The 27,625-nt window shown below is 44.4% G+C and overlaps 1 protein-coding gene across 1 annotated transcript in view; it reads left to right on the top strand.

Moving 5' to 3' along the window:
* The window catches only part of SUGCT (succinyl-CoA:glutarate-CoA transferase), a 1,771,027-nt gene extending 1,744,813 nt beyond the window's left edge, over positions 1-26,214 (top strand). Inside the window, exon 14 of the mRNA XM_073676600.1 lies at positions 25,782-26,214. Within this exon, the coding sequence (XP_073532701.1) occupies positions 25,782-25,945 (164 nt within the window). The 3' untranslated portion in view covers positions 25,946-26,214. The remainder of the gene's footprint in view (positions 1-25,781) is intronic.
* The last annotated feature ends 1,411 nt before the right edge of the window (positions 26,215-27,625 follow it).

Genomic DNA, 27,625 nt, shown 5'->3' with positions numbered 1-27,625 from the left:
TTCAGACAGAACGCTGGCTGCGGGGCATGACAAGATCTCCAAGGCGTAAGTGGCTTGCTCCGGCCATTTATCCAGATTGGAAGCCCAAAAAGAGCAAGGGTCCAGTGACACAGTCATGGCTTCAATGTTTACTTGGAGATACTCCTGTACCATCGTCTCTAGGCGTTGACTATGTGTCAGACTTCTTGTCTCCTGTGGCCTTGGAAAGGATGGGCTAAAAAAGTGGTGAAATGATTCCGCAAAATTGATGTTACCAGCAGATACTGTGGTTCTGTTACGGTTTGAGTGCTGAACACTTGACGGTCCCACGGTTGGCAAGTTGGAACTGTGAGATTCACTACGTGCACCACTGGTGTTTTGTGTAAAAGCACATGTAAGATTCTGCAACAGTCTCTGCTGATACTCCTGCATGCGTGCATCCCTTTCTATGGCAGGAATAATTTTGGCAAATTTACTTTTGTACCGGGGATCTTACAGTGTGGCAACCCAGTAGTCAGGATTATTTCTAATTCTCACAATTCGAGGGTCATGTTGCAGGTAGTGCAACAAGAAGGCACTCATGTGTGTTGCGCATCCAGGAGCACCAAGTCCCTGTTGTGTTGGTGGCGAGGTAACAATCATGCTTCCTTCCTCTGTCCTCTCCCCCCAACCTTGCACAACAGAAATGTGATCAAGGTCTCCCTCATCTGATGAGTCTTCCATCAGTTCGTCCTCCACTTCTTCCTGGGCTCCTGCACCTTCCTCACTAGTTTGGCTGCTACCATGCGCCCTGGTAAAACCATCTCCCCCACCCTCACATGCCTGCCGCCTTGGTGCTACCGACCGTCTGGACCTTGCAGATGTTAGCCCTTCCGCATACAACTCCTCCTCCTCTACTTCCTCCACCTCCTCTTGTGCCACCACCTGACTCCGAATTCTGTTTAACATGTGCTCCAGCATGTAAATCACCGGAATAGTCATGCTGATAATGGCATCGTCGGCACTAAACATCTTCGTCACCATTTCAAAACTGTGCAGAAGGGTGCATAGGTCCCTGATCTGAGACCACTCCTCCAGCGTGATTTGCCCCAACTCTGGATCTTGTTGGCCCAGGCTATACGTCAGAACGTATTGCACCAGGGCTTGTCGGTGCTGCCACAGACGCTGCAGAGTTGAATTCCACCGGGTAGGCACATCGCATTTTAGCCGGTGAAGTGGCAGGCCCAACGACTTCTGTAGAGATGTAAGTCGCTGAGCTGCGGGATGCGAACGGCGGAAGTGAGCACACTGCGACCGTGCCCTCTGCAGAAGGCCATCTAGTCTGGGATAGTGGGCTAAAAATTGCTGGACAACCAGGTTCAACACGTGAGCCATACAAGGCACGTGTGTGACATTGCCCCGGCGAAGGGCCGCACCCAGGTTTGCAGCATTGTCGCACACGGCCTTCCCTGGTTTCAGGTCCAGTGGAGACAACCATTCATGAAATTGGTTCTCCAGAGCTGACCACAACTCCTCAGCTGTGTGACTCACATTTCCCAGACATTTCAAAGTAAAAACCGCCTGATGACGTTGAGCCCTACTGCCAGCATAGTAAGGAGGTGTGCAGGATCCCTTCTGCGCAGTTAGAAAGCTTGTGGCATGACCAGACAGGCTTTGGGTGCAGGTGGAAGACCGAGAGGAGGTTGAGGAGGCAGAAGCAGTGGAGGAACTTTGACATAAAGAGGATTGACGCACAACTCGTGGGGACGGCAAGACTTGGACAGCAGCCCCTTGTCCTGCTGTCACCATAGTTACCCAGTGCCCAATCAGCGACATGTAACGCCCCTGTCCATGCCTACTCGTCCAAGTGTCTGTGGTGAAATGCACCCTGTCACACACAGAGTTTCTCAAAGAAGCGGTGATGTTGTGTGCGACATGCTGGTGGAGCGCAGGCACACCTTTCTTTGAGAAGTAGTGCAGACTGGGCATCTGGTACTGGGGCACTGCGACGGACATAAGGTCTCGAAAATCCTCTGTGTCCACCAGGCGGAAAGGCAGCATTTCTGTAGCCAAGAGCTTGCAGATGGTGAAATTCAACCTCTTAGCTTTCTCATGGCTAGGAGGAAATGGTCTTTTACTTGTCCACATCTGAGGGACCGAGGGCTGGCTATTGTGCTTAGACGGGGTTGATAAGGGTGTCCCCGGCAAACTGCCGGTCTGTGAGGAAGATGCAGGCGGACATGTTAGGTTGCCTTGATCCAAAGGTGGTGCTATCGATGTCGGACAGCGCTCAACACCAGCTGGAGTTACCACCTCCAAAGAAAATGATGACCTGCCAATCACGCTGGCTGTTGCGGGTAAAGAGGTGGCAGTCAGAGAGGATGAAGAGGCCGCGGAAGCACAAGATGTGGCAGACGGTGGTTGGCCCGGCCGGCTAGGCCGCATTGCAGCACAGTGAGCTTCCCACTGCAACTTATGCTTCATATCAATGTGCCGGTTCATGCATGAATTACTCAAACTATGGATTTTTTGGCCTCTACTTAGCTTTTGCTGACAAATGTTACAGATAACACGAGTTGGGTCATCTTTATCGATCTGAAAAAATGCCCAGGCTATGCAAGGCTTAGCACCCATGCGACCTGAAGAGCCACCACGACTTGTGGTGAGAGGCAGAGTTGTGTTTGAGGATGCAGTTGTTGACGTGCTTCCAGTACTACGTCTCTGTCCAGGAAGGCGCAACCTGACCTCGTCGTCACTAGCATCTTCCTCCACCTCCTCTGCTGACCTCATCTCTTGGCTGACTGTGGGTTGACAGTAAGTGGGATCTCCAACCTCATCATCATCACCCTGTGCGTTATCACACCCGTCGTCCTCAGAGCCAACCTGTTCCTGCCCTGACAAAAAACTAAAGTTGTCGCTCCAATCAGGTATTTGAGTCTCATCATCGTCTTCCTCATTGACTCCACCAACAGGAGTTACAGTTTGGGAATGAGGGTCTACATTATGGTCAGAACCTTCTGCGTCTGGTCCTGGATCCGAATCATAAAGATTCTGGGCATCAGTGCAGATCATTTCCTCGTCTGGATTCACAGAAGCACTGGAGTCGACCTCTGATTCCCAGGCTATAGTATGAGTAAACAGCTCTGCAGACTCAATCATCTGTTCTACCTCATACTCAGACGGGCAGCTGGAGATTTGGGAGCTGTGAGGAAGCAAGTGCGATTGGGGTGACACCTTTGAGGACTGGAGTATTTGTGATGTTGAAGTTGATTTGGAGGAGAGCCCACTTAAAGGAGCACTTGATATCCGTTTTAGCACCTGCTGTTTTTGTGCCTCATCTGGAATTTGTAGCGATTGGCGTGGCCGTAAGAAAGGGATCTTATCACATTGTCCGCTAAAAGAAGTAGACATTTTAGTTTGGCTGGAAGATGGTCTTTCTTCTGCAGATGTTACTGTTGCTTTAACACCTACCCCACGGACACAACCTTTTTTCCCCTTCCCAACACGCCTATTCCCCTTTCCACCAGCAGCAGGCCTTTTTCCACTCATTTTGGTGGTTAACTAATTCACAACTCTGGAGTTGTTTGCACAAAAAAACAATGGATGGGAACCGAGCAGAGCTGAGTGGCCAAACTTTGTTATTAGGCCAAAACTATTGGCTGGGTTAGATGGAGAAAAAAATTATATTCGATTTGCAACCTGATGGAGGTCAGTATAGATGGACTAATAGAACAAGTGCCACACACAGCTAGAAGCCCAAATATTTTTTCAGAGGTAGATGCAGAAAAAAAATATATTCAGTTTGTAACCTGATGGAGGTCAGTATAGATGGACTAATAGAGAAAGTCCCACACACTGCTAGAAGGCCAAATACTTTTTCAGAGCTAGATGCAGACAAAAAATTATTTTGAATTTGAAACCTGATGGAGGTCAGTATAGGTGGACTAATAGAACAAGTCCCACACACTGCTAGAAGGCCAAATATTTTTTCAGAGCTAGATGCAGAAAAAAATTATATTCAGTTTGCAACCTGATGGAGGTCTGTATAGATGGATTAATAGAACAAGTCCCACACACAACTAGAAGCCCAATATTTTTTCAGAGGTAGATGCAGAAAAAAAATTATTTTTAATTTGCAACCTGATGGAGGTCAGTATAGATGGACTAATAGAACAAGTCCCACACACAGCTAGAAGGCCAAATATTTTTTCAGAGCTAGATGCAGAAAAAAATTATATTCAGTTTGCAACCTGATGGAGGTCAGTATAGATGGACTAATAGAACAAGTCCCACACACAGCTAGAAGCCCAAATATTTTTTCAGAGGTAGATGCAGGTAAAAATTATTTTTAATTTGCAACCTGATGGAGGTCAGTATAGATGGACTAATAGAGAAAGTCCCACACACTGCTAGAAGGCCAAATATTTTTTCAGATCTAGATGCAGATAAAAATTATTTTTAATTTGCAACCTGATGGAGGTCAGTATAGATGGACTAATAGAGAAAGTCCCACACACTGCTAGAAGGCCAAATATTTTTTCAGAGCTAGATGCAGATAAAAATTATTTTTAATTTGCAACCTGATGGAGGTCAGTATAGATGGACTAATAGAGAAAGTCCCACACACTGCTAGAAGGCCAAATATTTTTTCAGAGCTAGATGCAGAAAAAAATTATATTCAGTTTGCAACCTGATGGAGGTCAGTATAGATGGACTAATAGAACAAGTCCCACACACAGCTAGAAGCCCAAATATTTTTTCAGAGGTAGATGCAGATAAAAATTATTTTTAATTTGCAACCTGATGGAGGTCAGTATAGATGGACTAATAGAGAAAGTCCCACACACTGCTAGAAGGCCAAATATTTTTTCAGAGCTAGATGCAGATAAAAATTATTTTTAATTTGCAACCTGATGGAGGTCAGTATAGATGGACTAATAGAGAAAGTCCCACACACTGCTAGAAGGCCAACTATTTTTTCAGAGCTAGATGCATAAAAAAATTATATTCAGTTTGCAACCTGATGGAGGTCTGTATAGATGGATTAATAGAAAGAGTCCCACACACAGCTAGAAGCCCAATAATTTTTCAGAGGTAGATGCAGAAAAAATATATATTCAGTTTGCAACCTGATGGAGGTCTGTATAGATGGATTAATAGAACAAGTCCCACACACAGCTAGAAGCCCAATATTTTTTCAGAGGTAGATGCAGAAAAAAAATATATTCAGTTTACAACCTGATGGAGGTCAGTATAGATGGACTAATAGAGAAAGTCCCACACACTGCTAGAAGGCCAAATATTTTTTCAAAGCTAGATGCAGAAAAAAATTATATTCAGTTTGCAACCTGATGGAGGTCAGTATAGATGGACTAATAGAACAAGTCCCACACACAGCTAGAAGCCCAAATATTTTTTCAGAGGTAGATGCAGATAAAAATTATTTTTAATTTGCAATCTGATGGAGGTCAATATAGATGGACTAATAGAGAAAGTCCCACACACTGCTAGAAGGCCAAATATTTTTTCAGAGCTAGATGCAGAAAAAAATTATATTCAGTTTGCAACCTGATGGAGGTCAGTATAGATGGACTAATAGAACAAGTCCCACACACAGCTAGAAGCCCAAATATTTTTTCAGAGGTAGATGCAGATAAAAATTATTTTTAATTTGCAACCTGATGGAGGTCAGTATAGATGGACTAATAGAGAAAGTCCCACACACTGCTAGAAGGCCAAATATTTTTCAGATCTAGATGCAGATAAAAATTATTTTTAATTTGCAACCTGATGGAGGTCAGTATAGATGGACTAATAGAGAAAGTCCCACACACTGCTAGAAGGCCAAATATTTTTTCAGGGCTAGATGCAGAAAAAAATTATATTCAGTTTGCAACCTGATGGAGGTCAGTATAGATGGACTAATAGAACAAGTCCCACACACTGCTAGAAGCCCAAATATTTTTTCAGAGCTAGATGCAGAAAAAAATTATATTCAATTTGCAACCTGATGGAGGTCAGTATAGATGGACTAATAGAACAAGTCCCACACACAGCTAGAAGCCCAAATATTTTTTCAGATCTAGATGCAGATAAAAATTATTTTTAATTTGCAACCTGATGGAGGTCAGTATAGATGGACTAATAGAGAAAGTCCCACACACTGCTAGAAGGCCAAATATTTTTTCAGAGCTAGATGCAGATAAAAATTATTTTTAATTTGCAACCTGATGGAGGTCAGTATAGATGGACTAATAGAGAAAGTCCCACACACTGCTAGAAGGCCAAATATTTTTTCAGAGCTAGATGCAGAAAAAAATTATATTCAGTTTGCAACCTGATGGAGGTCAGTATAGATGGACTAATAGAACAAGTCCCACACACAGCTAGAAGCCCAAATATTTTTTCAGAGGTAGATGCAGATAAAAATTATTTTTAATTTGCAACCTGATGGAGGTCAGTATAGATGGACTAATAGAGAAAGTTCCACACACTGCTAGAAGGCCAAATATTTTTTCAGAGCTAGATGCAGATTAAAATTATTTTTAATTTGCAACCTGATGGAGGTCAGTATAGATGGACTAATAGAGAAAGTCCCACACACTGCTAGAAGGCCAACTATTTTTTCAGAGCTAGATGCATAAAAAAATTATATTCAGTTTGCAACCTGATGGAGGTCTGTATAGATAGATTAATAGAAAGAGTCCCACACACAGCTAGAAGCCCAATAATTTTTCAGAGGTAGATGCAGAAAAAATATATATTCAGTTTGCAACCTGATGGAGGTCTGTATAGATGGATTAATAGAACAAGTCCCACACACAGCTAGAAGCCCAATATTTTTTCAGAGGTAGATGCAGAAAAAAAATATATTCAGTTTGCAACCTGATGGAGGTCAGTATAGATGGACTAATAGAGAAAGTCCCACACACTGCTAGAAGGCCAAATATTTTTTCAGAGGTAGATGCAGATAAAAATTATTTTTAATTTGCAATCTGATGGAGGTCAATATAGATGGACTAATAGAGAAAGTCCCACACACTGCTAGAAGGCCAAATATTTTTTCAGAGCTAGATGCAGAAAAAAATTATATTCAGTTTGCAACCTGATGGAGGTCAGTATAGATGGACTAATAGAACAAGTCCCACACACAGCTAGAAGCCCAAATATTTTTTCAGAGGTAGATGCAGATAAAAATTATTTTTAATTTGCAACCTGATGGAGGTCAGTATAGATGGACTAATAGAGAAAGTCCCACACACTGCTAGAAGGCCAAATATTTTTCAGATCTAGATGCAGATAAAAATTATTTTTAATTTGCAACCTGATGGAGGTCAGTATAGATGGACTAATAGAGAAAGTCCCACACACTGCTAGAAGGCCAAATATTTTTTCAGGGCTAGATGCAGAAAAAAATTATATTCAGTTTGCAACCTGAAGGAGGTCAGTATAGATGGACTAATAGAACAAGTCCCACACACTGCTAGAAGCCCAAATATTTTTTCAGAGCTAGATGCAGAAAAAAATTATATTCAATTTGCAACCTGATGGAGGTCAGTATAGATGGACTAATAGAATGATGCTATGCCCAAAAGATTTTACTTCACTAGGTGCAGTAAAAAAATTGGTATTCTATACCAGGTGGTATATCTTGCAACACAGATAGGCTACTCCACTGACTAACACACTCTGCAATAGGCCAAAAAGGATTAGCTTTGCTAGATTCAGCCAAATGCTGTGAAAAAAACTTGCACAGCACTGGCACAGACCTGCCTGGCAAAAACTGATAGGAACTGATGTAACCTAGTCCTGAAAAGGACTGCAATTACAATTAGTCTTTACTCCCACAATCTATCTATTTAAGAGCACAGACCTGCCTGATAAAAGTCGTAGGAAATGCTGCAACCTAGTCCTTAAAAGGACTGCAATCACAACTATTCCCTACTCCCAAGCTATCTGTAGATTTGTGCGAAAATTGGCTTGAAATTAACAAGGTATAGCGCACACAGCAACAGCGGTGCCGTCTAACACGCAGCTGCAGCAGTGAGAAAATGGTGGCGACGGGGAAAATGGCTTGGTCTTATAGGGCAAGGACATGTGACATACACTGCCAATGACACATGCCCTTGCTTGTGTGAAAAACAGCAGTTCGCTCCGTGTGTGCGCTGCTGATAGGCTGACAGACTGCACCTCCCCACTGCAAATGCGGGAAAGAGAAAAAAAAATGGAGATCTTCATTATTCCTGCAGAGATCCATCCCCTGCCCCTCCCCCCACCCCGCTGTACACTTAAACTGCGTATTAACATTAATTTTCATCATTACTGAGAAAAAATCCAGTTATGATTTTGGTGCACGAACAGTTATCGAACATAACCTCGAACAGCCGAATTTTTCTCAAATCGTTCGTGTTCGTCAAACGGCTCGAACACCGCCCAAAACAGCTCGAATTTGAGATTGGCGAACAGTTCGAGTAGAACAACGCTCATCTCTAGTCATTAGTCTTGAGCACAAGTGCTCGCTACTTGAGTTTGCATCGGGTACTCAGGTATGCACCATGTACAGCGTGTGCTCGAGTGACATGCTCGAGTCCCTGCTCCGCATGTTTCACGGTAATTCGACACCCAAAAAAAAACATGCGGGGATCGCTCGTGCATGGCAGGCAATCCCCGTAAAGTTTTTTTGGCCGCGAAGCATATGGGGCAGAGACTCGAGCATGTCACTCAAATACCCACGATACTCAATGCATACCAGAGCACCCGATGCAAACTCAAGTAGCGAGCACTTGCGCTCAACAGGACCGCTCCCTGCACATAGTACCGGGTGTCAGCTGTGACAATCAGCTGACACCCGGCGGCGATCGCGCCCGCACAGCCTGTGTGCGCGCGCGATCGCCATGACGTACTAATACGGGTCTGGCTCTTAAGACCCAGGGCACAGACGCGTATTAGTACGTCAAATGTTGTTAAGGGGTTAATGATGGCTGTGGAGTCAGTAAGCTAAACCTCCGACTCCTCAATTTCCATGGCTCCGACTCCATGTCTCCGACTCCTTCATACATGGCTCATGTTTAAGTGATAAATTTACTGCAGCACAGATTCATCTCAGCTAAAAGTCTAGACCCTTAGACCTGGAATAGGACAGACATTTATAGGACATTTCATAACTTTCCCAAATTCTTATGAAAAACATATTCCCCACAAACTGCATTGAACTACTGTACCCAATTTATGATATACTTTAGGAGTTGGAGTTGGTCCATTTTATACCGACTCAGACTCCACCAAATTGGACACCGACTCCGACTCCACGACCCTGACTGCACTGCCCTGATTAATGATGGTAATTGGTATTGACGAAACTGATGATGACCCTTCCCCAGGATAGGTTATCAATATTAGATTGGTGAGGGTAAAGCACCCAGTACCCCCACCAGTCTGCTTTTTTCAGCTGCAGTTGTGAATAATAGAACTGCACAGCAGTTTTCAGTATGAAATGGCCGATACTGAGAACTACAGAACCTATTCAATTGGACATATGAATAGGACCTGACCTGCATTACTTTGCATTGACTATTACATGCAGTGTATAGAACTGTGCTCTCCCGGCTTTGTTCATTGTTTTAATCTGGACGTTGGTAAAATGATAACAACTGATTAGTGTAGGTACTGCATGTCATATTCCCACTGACCTGATATCTTATCCATGTAGTAGTTGGCTTCCTTTGTGCATGACATTTTGGGAATATTTTGGCAAATCTTTTGTGAACATTGTTGCATCTAGGCCATTGCCCAAAAATCCACACCCCTTTGTCAAACAAAGAGCAGAAACTAATAAACAGATGAGCAGATGGCACAGCGCAACCCAGGGCCACGGTCCAGATCAGTACTCTCTGGCCCATGGGTAGGAGCTACACAAATTACCTTCCCCTTACAGCACAGGTGACATCATGCCAGATTGGGAAATCCAACACTGTGCCGTGGAAATTGGAGGTTCAAGAAATTTGCACAGCTTCGCTGCATGGCCAGATAGCCCTTACCTGGTTGTGCGAAGTGATCCTCTCATCTTTAGTAATAAATGTGGTACAAGTAGAGCTGAAGTGAATCAATCTGCATGTCCCATTCCATCAGCCATGGCAGTGGCCTGTAGCCACTGGACAGAAGAGATCATAACTAGTGTTGAGCGAGCACTAAAATGCTCGGGTGCTCGAAGCTCGGGGCGAGCTCACTGTGATACTCGGGTGCTCGACCCGTGCAACGAGCCCAATGTTAGTCTATGGAAGACCCGAGCATTTTTGCGGCGGCACCCTCGGCAGTCTGTAGAAAGCCTAAAAAGTGCCCAAAACGAGAGTGACAGTGTTCAAATGACATGGGGACAGCATGGGGATCGCCCCAGGAAGCATTTCTGACCCGCAGGTCACTGCTGTCAACAACGTGGTCAGAGGTATTAAGCCACTTTTACGGGCTCACAATAAAACGTTCAAAAACGAAACGAAACCCTCCACACCTTGGGCTATGTTCACAAGTAGCATTTTTTATGCGTTTTTGCACTTTTGTATTGCTTTCAACCGTGACAAATGCATTCACCGGGAAATGTCATTTTAACATTTTACAACCTTATCTGGCCATGTCCTGTGTGACACATGCATGCAGTGCTGAAAAGACATGGGAACAGCATGGGGAAGACCCCTGGAAGCATCTCTGACACCCAGGTCACTGCCTAAAAGTGTGCCAATCAGAAGTCATCCTTACCGCATCAGAAGATGCAGACTTGCAACTATCCCCGTGCAAGTCCTTGTCCCAGGGCAATGTTCAATTGTACCTCCCCCATTCCTTGCAATGCAAGCGCAAGTATGCAGCCTGCCACCCACCCACCCCCAGGCTGAAATACCATACTGCTTGCTTGCACATGAAATTGGGCCTTTTAGGCATGTGGAGGCGGAATCTGGCCACCACGTCATGGCTGCGTCTGCGGCCTGGTATCCATACTCAGTCCCCAGCCGCCCGGCGGCTGGGTGTCCACACTTGGTCCCCAGCCACCAGGGGGCGGCCGGGAGTCCATAAATGGTCCCCAGCCAACCCCTATTTGAAGGACAGCCTAACCACAAACACGTGGACAAGTGAATGTGGCCAGGGATGGTCCATCTCACTGACGCCTTCACACTGGGTTAATATTGTGGAAGCCGGGACACAGTTGGACACTGGGATGCAAGATGTCCTCCAGACATAGAGGATTGTGGGTCCTGAGTCAATCAGGCTTCAACACAAAGTTCTGAAGGTAGACAGCAGCAGTGGTCGGCCTCCTACACAATGAGTAAATTATTCATGATCATGAGGCCATCGATCTCCTTAGCTTTCTATTCCTTGGAATGCAAGCGCATGTATGTAGTAGCGGCTAGGCCTGAGGTGGTCAGCGTTTTGGCGCATATCCTACCTCCTCCGAGGATTGCTGGATGTTTTCCTGCTACTATCCCAGTTCTATGACTCCCGTTAAAACAAAGCTTCAGGTGATGAATGATGGATGAGGTGGTGGCAAAGGAGAAAGAGCAGGAGGAACAGGGACCATTCACATCAATATCAGGCCAGTCAACCACACATGTCTTGTAGGATATGTTTCTGTAGCTAAAGGAGCGGTTTGGCTACACAGTTATAGGGCATACAGTGAGTGCAATGCCTAACAAAAATTTCGAGGCACTCCAATGCCCCTTGGAAGTGATATGGAGGTCAGAGGGCCTTAACTAAACCTTTTTTTCCATTTATAGCAACAGGGTCTCCTGTACACTGTTGGCCTAAGCCAGGGCCGGCTCCAGGTTTTTGTGGGCCCTGGGCGAAAGAGTCTCAGCGGGCCCCTTTAGCACATACCACGATTCATGATGCACAGATACCACAGAGAAATATATATATATATATAGTACAACGCAAAGATTTCACTTACTACATTACATGAGCGATATCTATTGTAAATTCTACAATAGCTCAGAAACCGGCAAATCCTCACAGCGCACAGTGCAGACCGGACAGTATAGTCCTCCATACAGTATAATGGACCCCATATAATGCTCCATACAGGATACTGACCCCCATAAAATGCTCTATACAGGATACTGGTCCCCATATAATGCTCTATACAGGATACTAGCCCCCATATAATGCCCCATACAGGATACTGACCCCCATATAACGCTCAATACAGGATACTGGTCCCCATATAAAGCTCCATACAGAATACTGGCCACCATAAAATGCTCCATACAGGATACTGGTCCCCATATAAAGCTCCATACAGGATACTGGTCCCCATATAACGCTCCATACAGGATACTGGTCCCCATAACCCCGAACCAACATGGATTCATGAGGAATCGCTCCTGCCAAACAAACCTGATTGACTTCTACGAGGAGGTTAGCTCTCGAGTAGATCAGGGGGAACCAGTGGATGTCGTGTATCTCGACTTCTCAAAAGCGTTCGATAGCGTGCCACATAATAGGTTGGTATACAAAATGAGAATGATGGGGCTGGGGGAAAATGTCTGCAAGTGGGTAGCTAACTGGCTAAAGGATAGAAGGCAGAGGGTGGTTATAAATGGAATATACTCAGATTGGGTAAGCGTCACTAGTGGGGTACCACAGGGGTCTGTACTAGGCCCAATGTTATTTAATATCTTTATTAACGACATAGTCAACGGGATAAATAGTAAAATATCAATATTTGCAGATGACACAAAGTTATGTAAAACAATTAATACAAAAGAGGATAGTGAAGACCTACAGAGGGATTTGGATAAGCTGGGTAGGTGGAGCATTAAATGGCAAATGAGGTTTAATGAGGAGAAATGTAAGGTCATACATATGGGAAGGAAAAATGGAAGTCACCAGTACTCACTGAATGGGAAACCATTGGGGAATTCAGAGACGGAGAAGGACTTGGGCATCTTGATTGATAGCAAACTAAATTGGAGTGCCCAAAGTCAGGCGGCTGCTGTAAGGGCAAACAGGGTAATGGGATGTATCAGAAGAGGTATAGCTGCAAAGGATGAGAACATTGTTCTTCCACTGTACAAAGCACTGGTCAGACCACACTTGGAATACTGTGCTCAGTTATGGGCCCCAATATATAGAAAGGATATAAATGAGCTTGAAAAGGTACAAAGGAGGGCAACAAAATTAATAAGGGGAATGGAGGGACTGCAATACCCAGAGAGGTTGGCAAAACTAGGACTATTCAGCCTGGAAAAGAGAAGGTTGAGGGGGGACATAATAAATGTGTACAAATATGTTAGGGGACAGTATAGAGATCTTGCCCGGGATTTGTTCAAAAGGAGGGATATTACGGTAACAAGAGGGCACTCACTAAGACTGGAAGAGAAAAGGTTTCAGCACCAGCATAGGAAGGGGTTCTTTACGGTAAGAGCAGTGAGAATATGGAATTCACTGAGTGAGGAGACGGTAATGTCGGATTCACTAAACCAGTTCAAGCGGGGACTGGATGCTTTTCTAGATACCAGGCAGATTTCTGCATATACTTAAAAATAGAATAAAATAGTAGGTTGATACAGGGATTTATTCTGACTGCTGGTTTCAGAGTCGGGAGGGAATTTTTCCTCAGGTGAAGATTGGCCAAATCATTTGGGGTTTTTGCCCTCCTCTGGATCAACTTTAGCAATTACAGAACTAACAGGTCGAACTTGATGGACGCAAGTCTTTATTCGGCTTTACTAACTATGTAACTATGTAACTATATATAACGCTCCATACAGGATACTGGTCCCCATATAACGTTCCATACAGAATACTGGCCCCCATAAAATGCTCCATACAGGATACTAGATCCCATATAACGCTCCATACAGGATCCTGGTACCCATATAACGCTCCATACAGGATACTGGTCCCCATATAACCCTCCATACAGGATAATGGTCCTCATATAACGCTCCATACAGAATACTGGCCCCCATAAAATGCTCCATACCGGATACTAGTCCCCATATAAAGCTCCATACAGGATAATGGTCTCCATATAACGCTCCATACAGCATACTGGTCCCCATATAACGCTCCATACAGAATACTGGCCCCCATATAACGGTCCATACAGAATACTGGCCCCCACATAACGCTCCATGCAGGCTGTTCCCCCCTTATAATGCCCCATGCAGGATGTCACCCCCCCATTTTAATGCCCTATGCAGGATGTCACCTCTCCCCCCTCCATATAATGTCCCATGCAGGATGTCACCTATCCCCCCCATATAATGCCCCTTGCAGGATGTCACCCCCCCCTTTAATGCCCCATGCAGGTTGTCAGACCACCCCCTCCCTTATAATGCCCCATGCAGTATGTCACACACCCACCCTCCTTATAATGCCCTATGCAGTATGTCACCCCCCCTCATAATGCACCATGCAGGATGTCACCCTCCCTTATAGTGCCCCATGCAGGATGGCACTCCCCCCCTCTCCCTCTTATAATGCCCCATGCAGGATATCGCACCCCCCTCACCTTATAATTAATGCCCCATGCAGGATGTCACACCCCCCACCTCCCTTATAATGCCCCATGCAGGATGTCACACACCCCCAGCATATAATGCCCCATGCCCCCACACATGAAAAAAATAAAAAAATCCAATACTCACCTCTCTTCTTACCTGCTGCTGGCGCTGCTCCTGACTCCAGCGTCGCCCGCGTCTTCCTGCTCTGCACTGTGACAGGTCAGGAGAGAGCGGGCGCTGTGTAAAGACATCACCGTGCCCTCTGACCTGAGACGTCACAGTCAGAGGATGCGGAAGATTCTGCGGAGGCACGGGGAGGGGTAAGTATTGTGCCGGCTGAGGCCCTGAGCAAGTGGGGGGGTGGCGGGCGCTGACACTGGCACCACACCGCTCACAGGTCCCATAGCGCGGTGGGTGCCAAATGGCAGTGGGCCCCTCCGCCTGCTCAGGGCTCCGGAACTTGCCCGGGTGCTGACGCTGGCCCTGACCTAAGCAGTGAATGGAAGACTTTCCAAAAATTATGAGGAACTGCAATGCCCCTTGAAACAGACGTGGATTAAAGCATACTAAAAACCTTCAACCCATTATTGGGGAGTGGGTCTCCCTTAGTTATCGCCTATGCATTGAAAAGCAAAAGCTGACTAAAATTAGGAGGAAATGCAATGCCTGTTGGAAGAGTCATGGAGGTTAGAGGTAATTAAAAACAACATTTCAATGCCCCTTGGAAGAGCTGTGGAGTTCAGAGTGGTTTAACAAGACGGTTTTAATGCCCCTTGGAAGAGTGGTGGAGGTCACAGTGGAATAAAAAGACAATATCAATGCCCCGTGGAAGAGACGTGGAGGTCACAGTAACTTAACAAGATGGTTTTCATGCCCCTTGGAAGAGCTGTGGAGTTCCGAGTGGTTTAACTAGACGGTTTTAATGCCCCTTGGAAGAGACGTGGAGGTCACAGTAGCTTGACGAGACGGTTTTAATGCCCCATGGAAGAGCTGTGGAGTTCAGAGTGGTTTAACAAGACGGTTTTAATGCCCCTTGGAAGAGTGGTGGAGGTCTCAGTAGCTTAACAAGACGGTTTTAATGCCCCTTGGGAGAGCTGTGGAGTTCAGAGTGGTTTAACAAGACGGTTTTCATGCCTCTTGGAAGAGACCTGAAGGTCACAGTAGCTTAACAAGACGGTTTTCATGCCCCTTGGAAGAGCTGTGGAGTTCAGAGTGGTTTAACAAGACGGTTTTAATGCCCCTTGGAAGAGACGTGCAGGTCACAGTAGCTTAACAAGACAGTTTTAATGCCCCTTGGAAGAGTGGTGGAGGTTGCAGTGGAATAAAAAGACAATATCAATGCCCCTTGGAAGAGTGGTGGAGGTCTCAGTAGAATAAAAAGACAATATCAATGCCCCTTGGAAGAGTGGTGGAGGTCTCAGTAGCTTAACAAGACGGTTTTAATGCCCCTTAGAAGAGCTGTCGAGTTCAGAGTGGTTTAACAAGACTGTTTTAATGCCTCTTTTAAGAGACGTGGAGGTCACAGTAGCTTAACAAGATGGTTTTAATGCCCCTTGAAAGAGACGTGGAGGTCACAGTAGCTTAACAAGACAGTTTTAATGCCCCTTGGAAGAGCTGTGGAGTTCATATTGGTTTAATAAGACAGTTTTAATGCCCCTGGGTAGAGATGTGGAGGTCACAGTAGCTTAACAAGACAGTTTTAATGCCCCATGGAAGAGTGGTGGAGGTTGCAATGGAATAAAAAGACAATATCAATGCCCCTTGGAAGAGTGGTGGAGGTCACAGTAGCTTAACTAGATGGTTTTAATGCCCCTTGGAAGAGCTGTGGAGTTCAGAGTGGTTTAACAAGACGGTTTTAATGCCCCTTGGAAAAGACGTGGAGGTCACAGTAGCTTAACAAGACAGTTTTCATGCCTCTTGGAAGAATGGTGATGGTCTCAGTAGCTTAAAAAGACGGTTTTATGGCCCCTTGTAAGAGCTGCGGAGTTCAGAGTGGTTTAGCAAGATGGTTTTAATGCCCCTTGGAATAGACGTGGAGGTCACAGTAGCTTAACAAGACGGTTTTTATGCCCCTTGGAAGAGCTGTGGAGTTCAGAGTGGTTTAACAAGATGGTTTTAATGCCCCTTGGAAGAGACGTGAAGGTCACAGTAGCTTAACAAGATGGGTTTAATGCCCCTTGAAAGAGCTGTGGAGTTCAGAGTGGTTTAACAAGACGGTTTTAATGCCCCTTGGAAGAGACGTGGAGGTCACAGTAGCTTAACAAGACTGTTTTAATGCCCCTTGGAAGAGTGGTGGAGATCTCAGTAGCTTAACAAGATGGTTTTAATGCCACTTGGAAGAGCTGTAGAGTTCAGAGTGGTTTAACAAAAGCTGCCAAAAATTAGGACGGAGGAACTTGCAATGCTGGCAAACAAGAGCCATGCAGTACAGCATATTAAAAACGTTATTCCCATTATTGGGGAGTGGGTCTCCCATAGTCTTTGTCTATGCCTTCCAAGCAAAAGCTGCCAAAAATTAGGATGGAGGAACTTGCAATGCTGGCAACGCGGACCACGGTCACCCTGGTGGTATAGTGGTGGTGGAGGCTGAGGATAAGGAGAAGAGCAAAATACAGCCAAAATGAGGAAGCTTTTACACATGTGTGGGTGTGAAGCGGTGCATGGGAATACACCTCCCGAAATAACACAGTGTATTTGACTTTATGTTACTCTGCTGTCATTTGGTGGTGATGAGAAATCTGGCCCAATCCAGCCCTTGTTCATTTTGATAAGGGTCAGCTTGTCAGCATTGTCATATGACAGGCGAGTGTGCTTATCAGCTATAACTCCCCCAGCGGCACTAATAACACACTCCGATAACACGCTAGTGGCAGGGCAGGCCAGGACCTCCAAGGCACACAGAGCGAGTTCATTCTAAGTGTCCAGCTTGGATACCCAATAATTAAAAGGCACAGAGGAATCACGGAGGATGCTGGTATGGTCGGCAAGGTACTCCCTCACCATCTTTTGAAACTTTCCACTCCTTGTGAGAGTACCCCGCGCCTCAGGGCCTGTAAGCTGGGCGGGTCTCAGAAAACTGTCCCAGAACATTGACAGTGTTCCCCTGCCTCTGCTGGATTGGAGTTGCGTCTCTCTCGCCTGTACACCTTGGTTGGTCAACGAACTGTGACCTCTGCCGCTAGCGTGTTCAGATGGGAATTTTTTTAACAGTTCTACAAAAATGGGGCAGTACCAGAAGGCCCTTGATGCAGATCTCTCCACCTCAGGAATAAGAGAGTGAAAGTTCTCCTTGTAGCGGGGGTCTAAAAGTGTCACCAACCAGTAATGACTGTCACCCAACATTTTGACAACGTGAGGGTCACGGTTAAGGCAGCGTAACATAAAGTCAGCCATGCGTGCCAGACTGGTAACGGGCAACACTTCCGTGTCCTCACCAAGATGACAACTGACCATGCTCTCCTCCTCCTCCTTCTCCTCCTCCCCCCCTGTCCTCAGGCCACCCATGCTGAACCGACGGTATGACAGTTGTATAGGTACTACCGTCTACAAAGCATGATACCAGCTCCTGTTTTTCCTCCTTCTCCTCCTCCTCCTCTCCCTCATTGTCCTCCAATGCATGTTGGGATGAGATGAGGCTGGGCTGTGTGTAATCGCCCGTTACGGCTTCTTGATCCATCTCATCATACTCTGGCTGCAATGCCTCCTCTTTAATTCTCTGCAGAGAGCGTTGCAAAAGACAGACAAGTGGGATGCTGACGCTATTGATGGCATCATATCCACTCACCATCTTGGTGGACTCCTTAAAGTTTGTCAAGATGGTACATATGTCAGACATCCAGGTCCACTTCTGAGGTCTTATGTGTGGAGTCTGACCTGAATATCGACGGCGTTGTTGCAGCTGGTACTCCACAACTGTTCTCTTCTCCTCACAAATCCTTTGCAACATGTGGAGGGTAGAGTTACAACGTGTGGGGACATCACACACCAGTCGGTGTGCTGGAAGCTGAAAACGCTGCTGCAACACAGCAAGGGCAGCGGAAGCTGTAGCCGACTTCCGAAAATGAGCTGACAGGTGGCGTACTTTGACGAGCAGATCTGGCAATTCGGGGTACGATTTAAGAAACCGCTGAACCACGAGGTTAATCACATGAGCCAGGCATGGTACATGTGTGATCTCGCCTCATCTCAGAGCCGCCACCAGGTTACGGCCATTGTCAAACACGACCATGCCTGGATGTAGGTTCAGCGGTCTCAGGCACAGATCTGCCTGCTCTTTCACAGCTGTCCACAACTCACAAGCAGTGTGAGGTTTATCACCTAAGCTTATGAGTTTCTGCACAGCCTGTTGCCGCTTGGCTGAGGCAGTACTGCAGTGCTTCCAGCTTGTAACTGATGTGGTGATATCTGAGATGGAGGCTGAACATGAGGAGGAGGATGCGCAGGAGCTGTACACTGTGGGGGCAACTCTGACTGACATAGGGCCCGCAATCCTTGGTGTGAGGAGGATGTGTTCCGTCCCAAGGTCCGACTGGGTCCTGGCCTCCACTATGTTTACCCAGTGTGCCGTCAGGGAGATGTACCGTCCCTGGCCACAAGCACTTGTCCACGTGTCCGTTGTCAGGTGGACTCTCCCAGTAACTGCGTTGTTGAGGGCACGGCAGATGTTTTGGGACACGTGCTTGTGTAGTGCGGGGATGGCACACCGGGCAAAATAGTGTCGGCTGGGGACCGAGTACCGAGGGACGGCCACTGCCTTAATGTTGCGGAAGGTTTCCATCTCCACCAGCCTAAAAGGCAGCATTTCCAACGCAAGCAGTCGTGAAATGTGCGAATTTAGGACTGTGGCCTGTGGGGCGTTGGCTGCGAATTTGCCCTTTCGTTCAAAGGTCTGGGAGATGGACAATTGAACGCTGTGGTGGGACGTGGACGTGGACGTTGATGCTGTTTCTGTTATGATCTGCTACAAGAACTAAGGAAAGAAAGGAAAACTGTCCCTACAATAGGACTAAGCTGATTCCCTACGATGCAGCGGGCAACCTGTTCCTTGTGAACAGACCCGACTTAGTCCTCAGCTAGTCTGAACACAGACCTATAGATATAAGGAAGGGGTCCCTAAAAGGACTGGGACAAAATTGGACACCTCCTAGCAGAAGTTGTAGCGAAGCAAAAAAGACAAACAGACAAAAAGTACTTAGAGGTCCAAGGACCAAGCAAACTATAGAGATAGGTACAAAGCACCTGGCTAGATTAAGAGTCAAAGTAACACTAAAGTCCAGCAAAGCCAGGAGGGCGGAGCTGGAATAAATAGGCAGAAGGTCACGTGACCACAAAATAGAAAAAACTAACAGGAGGGTTCTAACAGTTTCTTGAGAAACTGCCATAACAAGTGAAGACTGAGAGGAGGGGGCATCTTTGCATGCAGTATGGACAGGGGATTGCCTTACACGCGCAACAGGGGATTTTCTTACACGCACAACAGCGGAAGAAGCAGTGGTGACACCCGCTGACACTGGTCGTGGACCCTGGGGTTTGCCCCACAAAGTCAGGTGCTTTGCTGACATGTGCCTGATCATACTGGTGGTGGTCAGGCTGGTAGTTTTGTCACCCCTGCTGATGCTGGCATGGCAGGTGGTACAAATGGCCTTTATGGGGTTATTAGCAGAGTCTTTAAAAAAATTCCAGACTCTGGAAGACCTACCGGTTGTACTGGCAACGTCCCTCATGTTGGTGCTACGGGGAACTGTTGCCCGCCTTCTGTGTGCGGCCATCACACTGCTTCTTCCTGCCTGTTGGGGGACTCTGCCTCCCTCCCCCTGTGTGCTGCTGACCTCGCTCTGCATGTCCTCCTGCCATGTTGGGTCAGTTACTCGATCATCCACCACCTCCTCCTCTTCTACTTGCGCACCACGATCCTCCTCCTCACTTCCTGGCAGTAGTGTCTCGTCATCATCCACCTCTTGTGACAAATTGCCAGTGTCGACTTCCTGTGGCCGTGGCTGTTCAAATATTTGGGCATCGCTACATGTGATCTCCTCTTCCACCACTTCAAGCAGAGCAGGCGAGGGGCACAAATATGGAAATGGACCAGTGAACAGCTCTTCAGAGTGTCCAAATGTGGGATCAGTTGCTGTCTGACGATACTCGGCAAGGTAGGAGGAAGGAGCATCAGGGTGAGGAGGAGTATGCGGTCGAGACTCACGGCTACTAAAACTTGACCGTGTGGAAGACAGACCGGAGGTGGTGGTGCCCAGTTAACTGGAAGTATTATCTACTATCCAATTAATAACCTGTTCACACTGATCAGTTCGCAATGCTGGTGTTATAGTGTGTTTCCCTAGTAATTCGGTCAAGAAGTGGAAGCGAGAAGATGTGGCTGTTGGTTGTGGCACATTTTCACCTTGGCCACGGCCCCGTCCTCTACACGCACCATCACCAGAACGTCCAGTTCAATGTCCCTTGCCACGCGCCTTGCCCATTGTAAATGAAGTAAAATAGCTTACACTCGCACTATCAATGGAAAAAGGGTAACAAAAAGGAGTTTAGAAACGCGGAAGAGGAAAACCACAGTTCTATTTCTCTGGCCTACACCAGAATCTTTTAAACAGATATATTTGTGTCTGAACACTGAGCGAGACACTCAATTTTTTTTTTTTGCGGAAAAAAGGCCAAAAGCTGGATAATACAGAGATTTGAACCGTGTAACTGCAAAACCACAGTTCTACTGTAGTTATCTGGCCTACACCAGAATCTTTTAAACAGATATATTTGTGTCTGAACAGTCAGGGAGACACTATTACTGTTTTTTTTACGGAAAAAAGGCCAAAAGTTGGATAATGCAGAGATTTGAACCGTGTAACTGCAAAACCACAGTTCTAGTTATCTGGCCTACACCAGAATCTTTTAAACAGATACAGTTATATGAAAAAGTTTGGGCACCCCTATTAATCTTAAGCTTAATGTTTTATAAAAATTGGTGTTTTTGCAACAGCTATTTCAGTTTGATATATGTAATAACTGTTGGACACAGTAATGTTTCTGCCTTGAAATGAGGTTTATTGTACTAACAGAAAATGTGCAATCTGCATTCAAACAAAATTTTACAGGTGCATAAGTATGGGCACCTCACCAGAAAAGTGACATTAATATTTAGTAGATCCTCCTTTTGCAAAAATAACAGCCTCTAGTCTCTTCCTGTAGCTTTTAATGATTTCCTGGATCCTGGATGAAGGAATTTTTGACCATTCCTCTTTACAAAACAGTTCCAGTTCAGTTAAGTTTGATGGTCGCAGAGCATGGACAGCCCTCTTCAAATGATCCCACAGATGTTCAATGATATTCAGGTCTGGGGACTGGGATGGCCATTCCAGAACATTGTAATTGTTCCTCTGCATGAATGCCTGAGTAGATTTGGAGCGGTGTTTTGGATCATTGTCTTGCTGAAAGATCCATCCCCTGCGTAACTTCAACTATGTCACTGATTCTTGAACATTATTGTCAAGAATCTGCTGATACTGAGTGGAATCCATGCGTTCCTCAACTTTAACAAGATTCCCCGTGCCGGCATTGGCCACACAGCCCCAAAGCATGATGGAACCTCCACCAAATTTTACTGTGGGTAGCAAGTGTTTTTCTTGGAATGCTGTGTTTTTTTGCCGCCATGCATAACGCCTTTTTGTATGACCTAACAACTTAATCTTGGTTTCATCAGTCCACAGGACCTTCCTCCAAAAAGAAATTGGCTTCTCCAATGTGCTTTTGCATTCCTCAGCCGACCCTGTCTGTGGCGTGCTTGCAGAAACGGCTTTATTCGCATCACTCTCCCATACAGCTTCTCCTTGTGCAAAGTGCGTTGTATAGTTGACCGATGCACAGTGACACCATCTGCAGCAAGTTGATGCTGCAGCTCTCTGGAGGTGGTCTGAGGATTGTCCTTGACTGATCTCACTATTCTTCTTCTCTGCCTTTCTGATGTTTTTCTTGGCCTGCCACTTCTGGCCTTAACAAGAACTGTCCCTGTGTTCTTCCATTTCCTTACTATGCTCCTCACAGTGGAAACTGACAGGTTAAATCACTGAGACAGCTTTCTGTATCCTTCCCCTGAACAACTATGTTGAATGATCTTTGTTTTCAGATCATTTGACAGTTGTTTTGAGGAGCCCATGATGCCACTCTTCAGAGGAGATTCAAACAGGAGAACAACTTGCAAGTGGCCATTTTAAGTAGCTTTTTTCTCATGATTGCATACACCTGGCTATGAAGTTCAAAGCTCAATGAGGTTACAAAACCAAGAAAAGTGCTTTAGTAAGTCAGTAAAAAGTAGGTAGGAGTATTTAAAACAAGAAAATGATAAGGGTGTCCATACTTATGCACCTGTCAAATTTTGTTTGAATGCAGATTGCACATTTTCTGTTAGTACAATAAACCTAATTTCAAGGCAGAAACATTACTGTGTCCAACAGTTATTACATATATCAAACTGAAATAGCTGTTGCAAAAACACCAATTTTTATAAAACATTAAGCTTAAGATTAAAAGGGGTGCCCAAACTTTTTCATATAACTGTATATTTGTGTCTGAACAGTTAGAGAGACACTATTACTGTTTTTTTTACGGAAAAAGGCCAAAAGCTGGACAATACAGAGATTTGAACCGTGGAACTGCAAAACCACAGTTCTAGTTATCTGGCCTACACCAGAATATTTTACACAGATATATTTGTGTCTGAACAGTCAACGAGACACTATTACTGTTTTTTTTTACGGAAAAAAGGCCAAAGCTGGATAATACAGAGATTTGAACCGTGTAACTGCAAAACCACAGTTCTACTGTAGTTATCTGGCCTACACCAGAATCTTTTAAACAGATATATTTGTGTCTGAACAGTCAGGGAGACACTATTACTGTTTTTTTTTTACGGAAAAACGGCCAAAAGCTTGATAATACTGAGATTTGAACCGTGGAACTGCAAAACCACAGTACTAGTTATCTGGCCTACACCAGAATCTTTTAAACAGATATATTTGTGTCTGAACAGTCAGCGAGACACTATTACTGTTTTTTTTTACGGAAAAAAGGCCGAAAGCTGGGTAATACAGAGATTTGAACCATGGAACTGCAAAACCACAGTTCTAGTTATCTGGCCTACACCAGAATATTTTAAACAAATATATTTGTGTCTGAACAGTCAGGGAGACACTATTACTGTTTTTTTTTACGGAAAAAAGGCCAAAAGCTGGATAATACTGAGATTTGAACCGTGGAACTGCAAAACCACAGTTCTGGTTATCTGGCCTACACCAGAATCTTTTAAACAGACATATTGGTGTCTGAACAGTCACAGTCACACTCAATTTTTTTTGGGGGGGTGGGGGATACGAAAAAGGTTAATAAGACGCGTATTTGTACAGTCTGACTGAGGAAAAAATAAAATACAGGATTTAGATGAAAAAAAAAAGGATTTTTCCTGGCCCCTGTGACCGGGGGATAAGTCTAGCAATTTGACCAGCAGGAGCACACTGGACTGTAATGCACTGTTTGTTGGTATAACCACTGCGTCTCCTATACAGCCTGCCTGCCTGCCTGCCTGATATCTGGGATGGATATTAGTCCTGAGAAGGACTGTTTGTTTGATTTGGCAGGCTTTAGAGACCCTACACTACCTGTTTTGCACTATATATCTCTCCCTAACTCAGCAGCACTGACCCTATACTGTCTGATCCCGGGCGACTGTGTCCAAGATGGTGGCACCTGGTTTTAAATACTCGAGGTGACGCTGTGCGGCCAGCCAATCACTGTAATGCCCACAAACAACATGGCTGTGGCATTACAGTGACTGGCTGGCAATCCCTGCATGTTCTTTGGCTCTGTAAAGAGCGCCAAACGTGCAGGGCGGAGACCCGAGCTCCCGCCCGAGTAACCCGGAAATGCTCGGTGCTCGCCGAACATCCCGAGTAGTGAGATGCTCGGGCCAGTACCGAGCAGTGTCGAGCATGCTCGCTCAACACTAATCATAACCTGTCTTTTCTGGGGGCATCCACGGCTCTTCTTTTGAGTAGCCGACTTGGTTCGACTCCCTATGTTCATCACTCTACAATGATGAAGTTGCACCAGGCTAGCTAATCAAAAGAAGCATTGAGGATGATAGAGATGGTTCTCCCGCTCTTGAGCTTTGGCCACGTACCACTGTCAAGGCCGATTGAATGTGATGTGCCAATAAATTTGCACCAATTCTAGATACATAATTTTTTTATGCAAATTGTACCAGAATTTTGCTTAGTAAATGTCCCTCAATGTATTCATTTTTGAATTATGTACATTTTTAGAAGAAGGATAAACAATATAATGCTTTCATGATAGGAAACATCAATATAAAATGACCTATTGTTTAAATCAGTTTTTTGTGTTACTTGTATTTTTAAATATTTTTTGGATATGTTTTATTTTTTTTTTTCAAATCATGATCTTTATTATTATTTTTTATTTAGAAATCTTGCCATTTTCACATTGCCACTGAGGGTTTTTAGACTCATACTTCAAGTCCTTTCAGGTAGAGTTTTAAGCAAGAATCCTGATTAGTGGCAGGATTACAATGACAGGTAACACCTCTATACACAGCTTGATACCAAAGGATCCATTATTCACAATAGGTGTTATAACAGCTCCCTCTGCTCCCCCTTCCTTCACAATGACCATTACATAGGCTCATTAGATGCATCAATACAATGCTAGTCTGACCATTGTGGCTATGCACAGATATTGTTTCCTGAAACAACACAAAGTAAAAGTCTAATAAAGCCACAGTGGCTAGTGTAAAAATTGCAAGATTTCTATATTTTTTATTTTTAATACAGATTGTGATATGGAAATAAAACATTGTAAAAAAAAAACTTAAAACACATTTAACAGAAGAAATTATTTAAGCAATAGATTATTTTCTGAAAATAGTTTACCTTTAAGTATGAATATAGTAACAAGACCTATGGTACAGTTGGTGTCACCCTGCATCACGAGAATCGTACCTAATAAGAAATGATACTGGAAACACACATTTTCAGGTTTGCTGTTGAAGAAACAAACAGCGTGAAAGCCCAGGAACAGTGGTCAAGTACAAAATACATCTACAATTAGGAGGCCCCATACCCATAAGATAGTTGGATGATCCTGCTGAAGTAAGCGGATTTAGGCAACTTATCTAAATCATGTCATTTCTAACTGCAATTCTATACTTAAAATGGAAAAATTATGTTAATTACATTTTGAGCTATTGCATATAAACTTAAGCTAAGCAACTAACTAAACTACAGTAAGTAGATGCCTTTTTTATGTTCATAGGTCCAGCCGTAAGATTCAGCAATTTCAACATGTCTGCACTTCAACCCCCTCCGGTCATTGGACAGCACACAGTGGAGGTCTTGAGAAACATATTGGGATATGAAGATAACTATATCGCTGAATTGATAAAAAACAAGACAATATCTCAAAATGAGGTGCAATAATGTAGAGCCGTTGGCAGCATCAGTGTCTTTTCAGCACTGTATTGGAGCCATTACATTCTGGTCTTTTTACATTAATTCACTGTAAATTAATTGCTATTAATTTTATTGTACTATTAATCCATATTTTTCATTATGATTCACTCTGGGCAAATTATTCATAATTTCTGCTTAGTGTAGAAACTTGTATTGTTTCATTAGAAGTTTTATTATTTTATTGTCTTATAAGTTGCATTTACGTATAATAAACCAAAGAAGTAGTAAAGGAAATGGATGGCAGCATTTTTTTTTTTAACTTCAAAATTGCTTTTGTATATTCACTACATTTTAGGTTAAAAAACATTTTGGCAAATTCACTTTTAAATCATTGTGCAGTCTGCTACGCTACAGTATGTACAATTATAAATAGAGACTGTTAAAGCTAAAAGATTCAGAATGTTTAAAGGGACCATATCCGATTTTTTTCACAACCAATAGACTAGCATTGGCTAATTTGATTTCAGACTCGATAACACAGTCCAAGAAAAAATTTGGACATGTGAACTACCATATAGACTACATCATAGGTACAAGTGTTATCTGTGAAAAACATGGATAGTACTCGTACAACAAAAATGACGTCTGAATGAGCCCTAACACATATAGGGTTTTTACATATATATAGTTTTACATTTTGCACAATTAAAGGAGTTGTCAGGTACTTTTAAAAAAAATGCCATTGTGTTTTAATGCTAAATACAACCTTCTTTCTAATTACCTTGCACTGCTGATACTGCTGATACTGCCTGTGAGCGGCGCTATTGGTAACCGCTCACAGGCAGCATGTGACCCCACGCTCAGCGCTGGGGTCCCCGCGGTGGCTGCTGGGTTGTGGGCGGGGTTATTCCCCTGCGTCACACCCAGCATCCACCGTGCGCTTTCCCAGTGAATGAGGACAGGGAGAGCGCACAGTGGATGCTGGGTGTGACGCAGGGAAATAACACCGCTCACAACCCAGCAGCCACCAGTGGAATGCGCAAGAGGGACCCCCGGCTGCAGCAGCAACTTGTCGTGACGTCAGCGCCGGTTGCAGCCGGGGGTCACATGCTGCCTGTGAGCGGCCACCGATAGCGCCGCTCACAGGCATTATCAGCAGCGCAAGGTAATTAGAAAGAAGGTTGTATTTATCATTAAAACACACTGGCATTTTTTTAAAAGTAACGGACAACCCCTTTAATACATGTTTTATGAAAAAAAGAGGATTTTTGTGTTGCTGTATCCCAAGAACCTTAAATTTTATTTTTTCTCTTCGGTAGCTGTTTTTTTTTACATTACAAATTCTAGTTATTAATTATACCATTTTAGGTAACATATAATTCATTGACTAACTTTTATAAAAATGTTTTAAAGAGGAGGGTGGATTAAAAAAGAAAAATCCAATTTTTTATTGCGATAATCTTTTTGTAAAATTGATCATTTAACTTTGACAATTGTGGCAGTACATCACCCCTTTTCCCAAAAAAGACGTTTTAAAAAAAACTAAATGAATACATGTACCAAAAGCCAGCACCTGCAACAGGCCACAGGGTTCATGTGGCACGTACCGTGGTGTAATATTGGACTAATATAACAAGAGTTAACACATTTAACTTTAACTTATCTTTTAAAAAAAAAAAAAGCAAACTTTGCGAGGAAGATAGTTGT

The sequence above is a fragment of the Phyllobates terribilis genome, unplaced genomic scaffold (genome assembly GCF_046119375.1).
Source record: "Phyllobates terribilis strain yellow unplaced genomic scaffold, ASM4611937v1 Scaffold_4__5_contigs__length_816908805, whole genome shotgun sequence".
Taxonomy (NCBI): Eukaryota; Metazoa; Chordata; class Amphibia; order Anura; family Dendrobatidae; genus Phyllobates; species Phyllobates terribilis.
The sequence above is the reverse complement of the archived record's forward strand: the minus strand, read 5'-3'. Positions and strand labels throughout refer to the sequence as shown.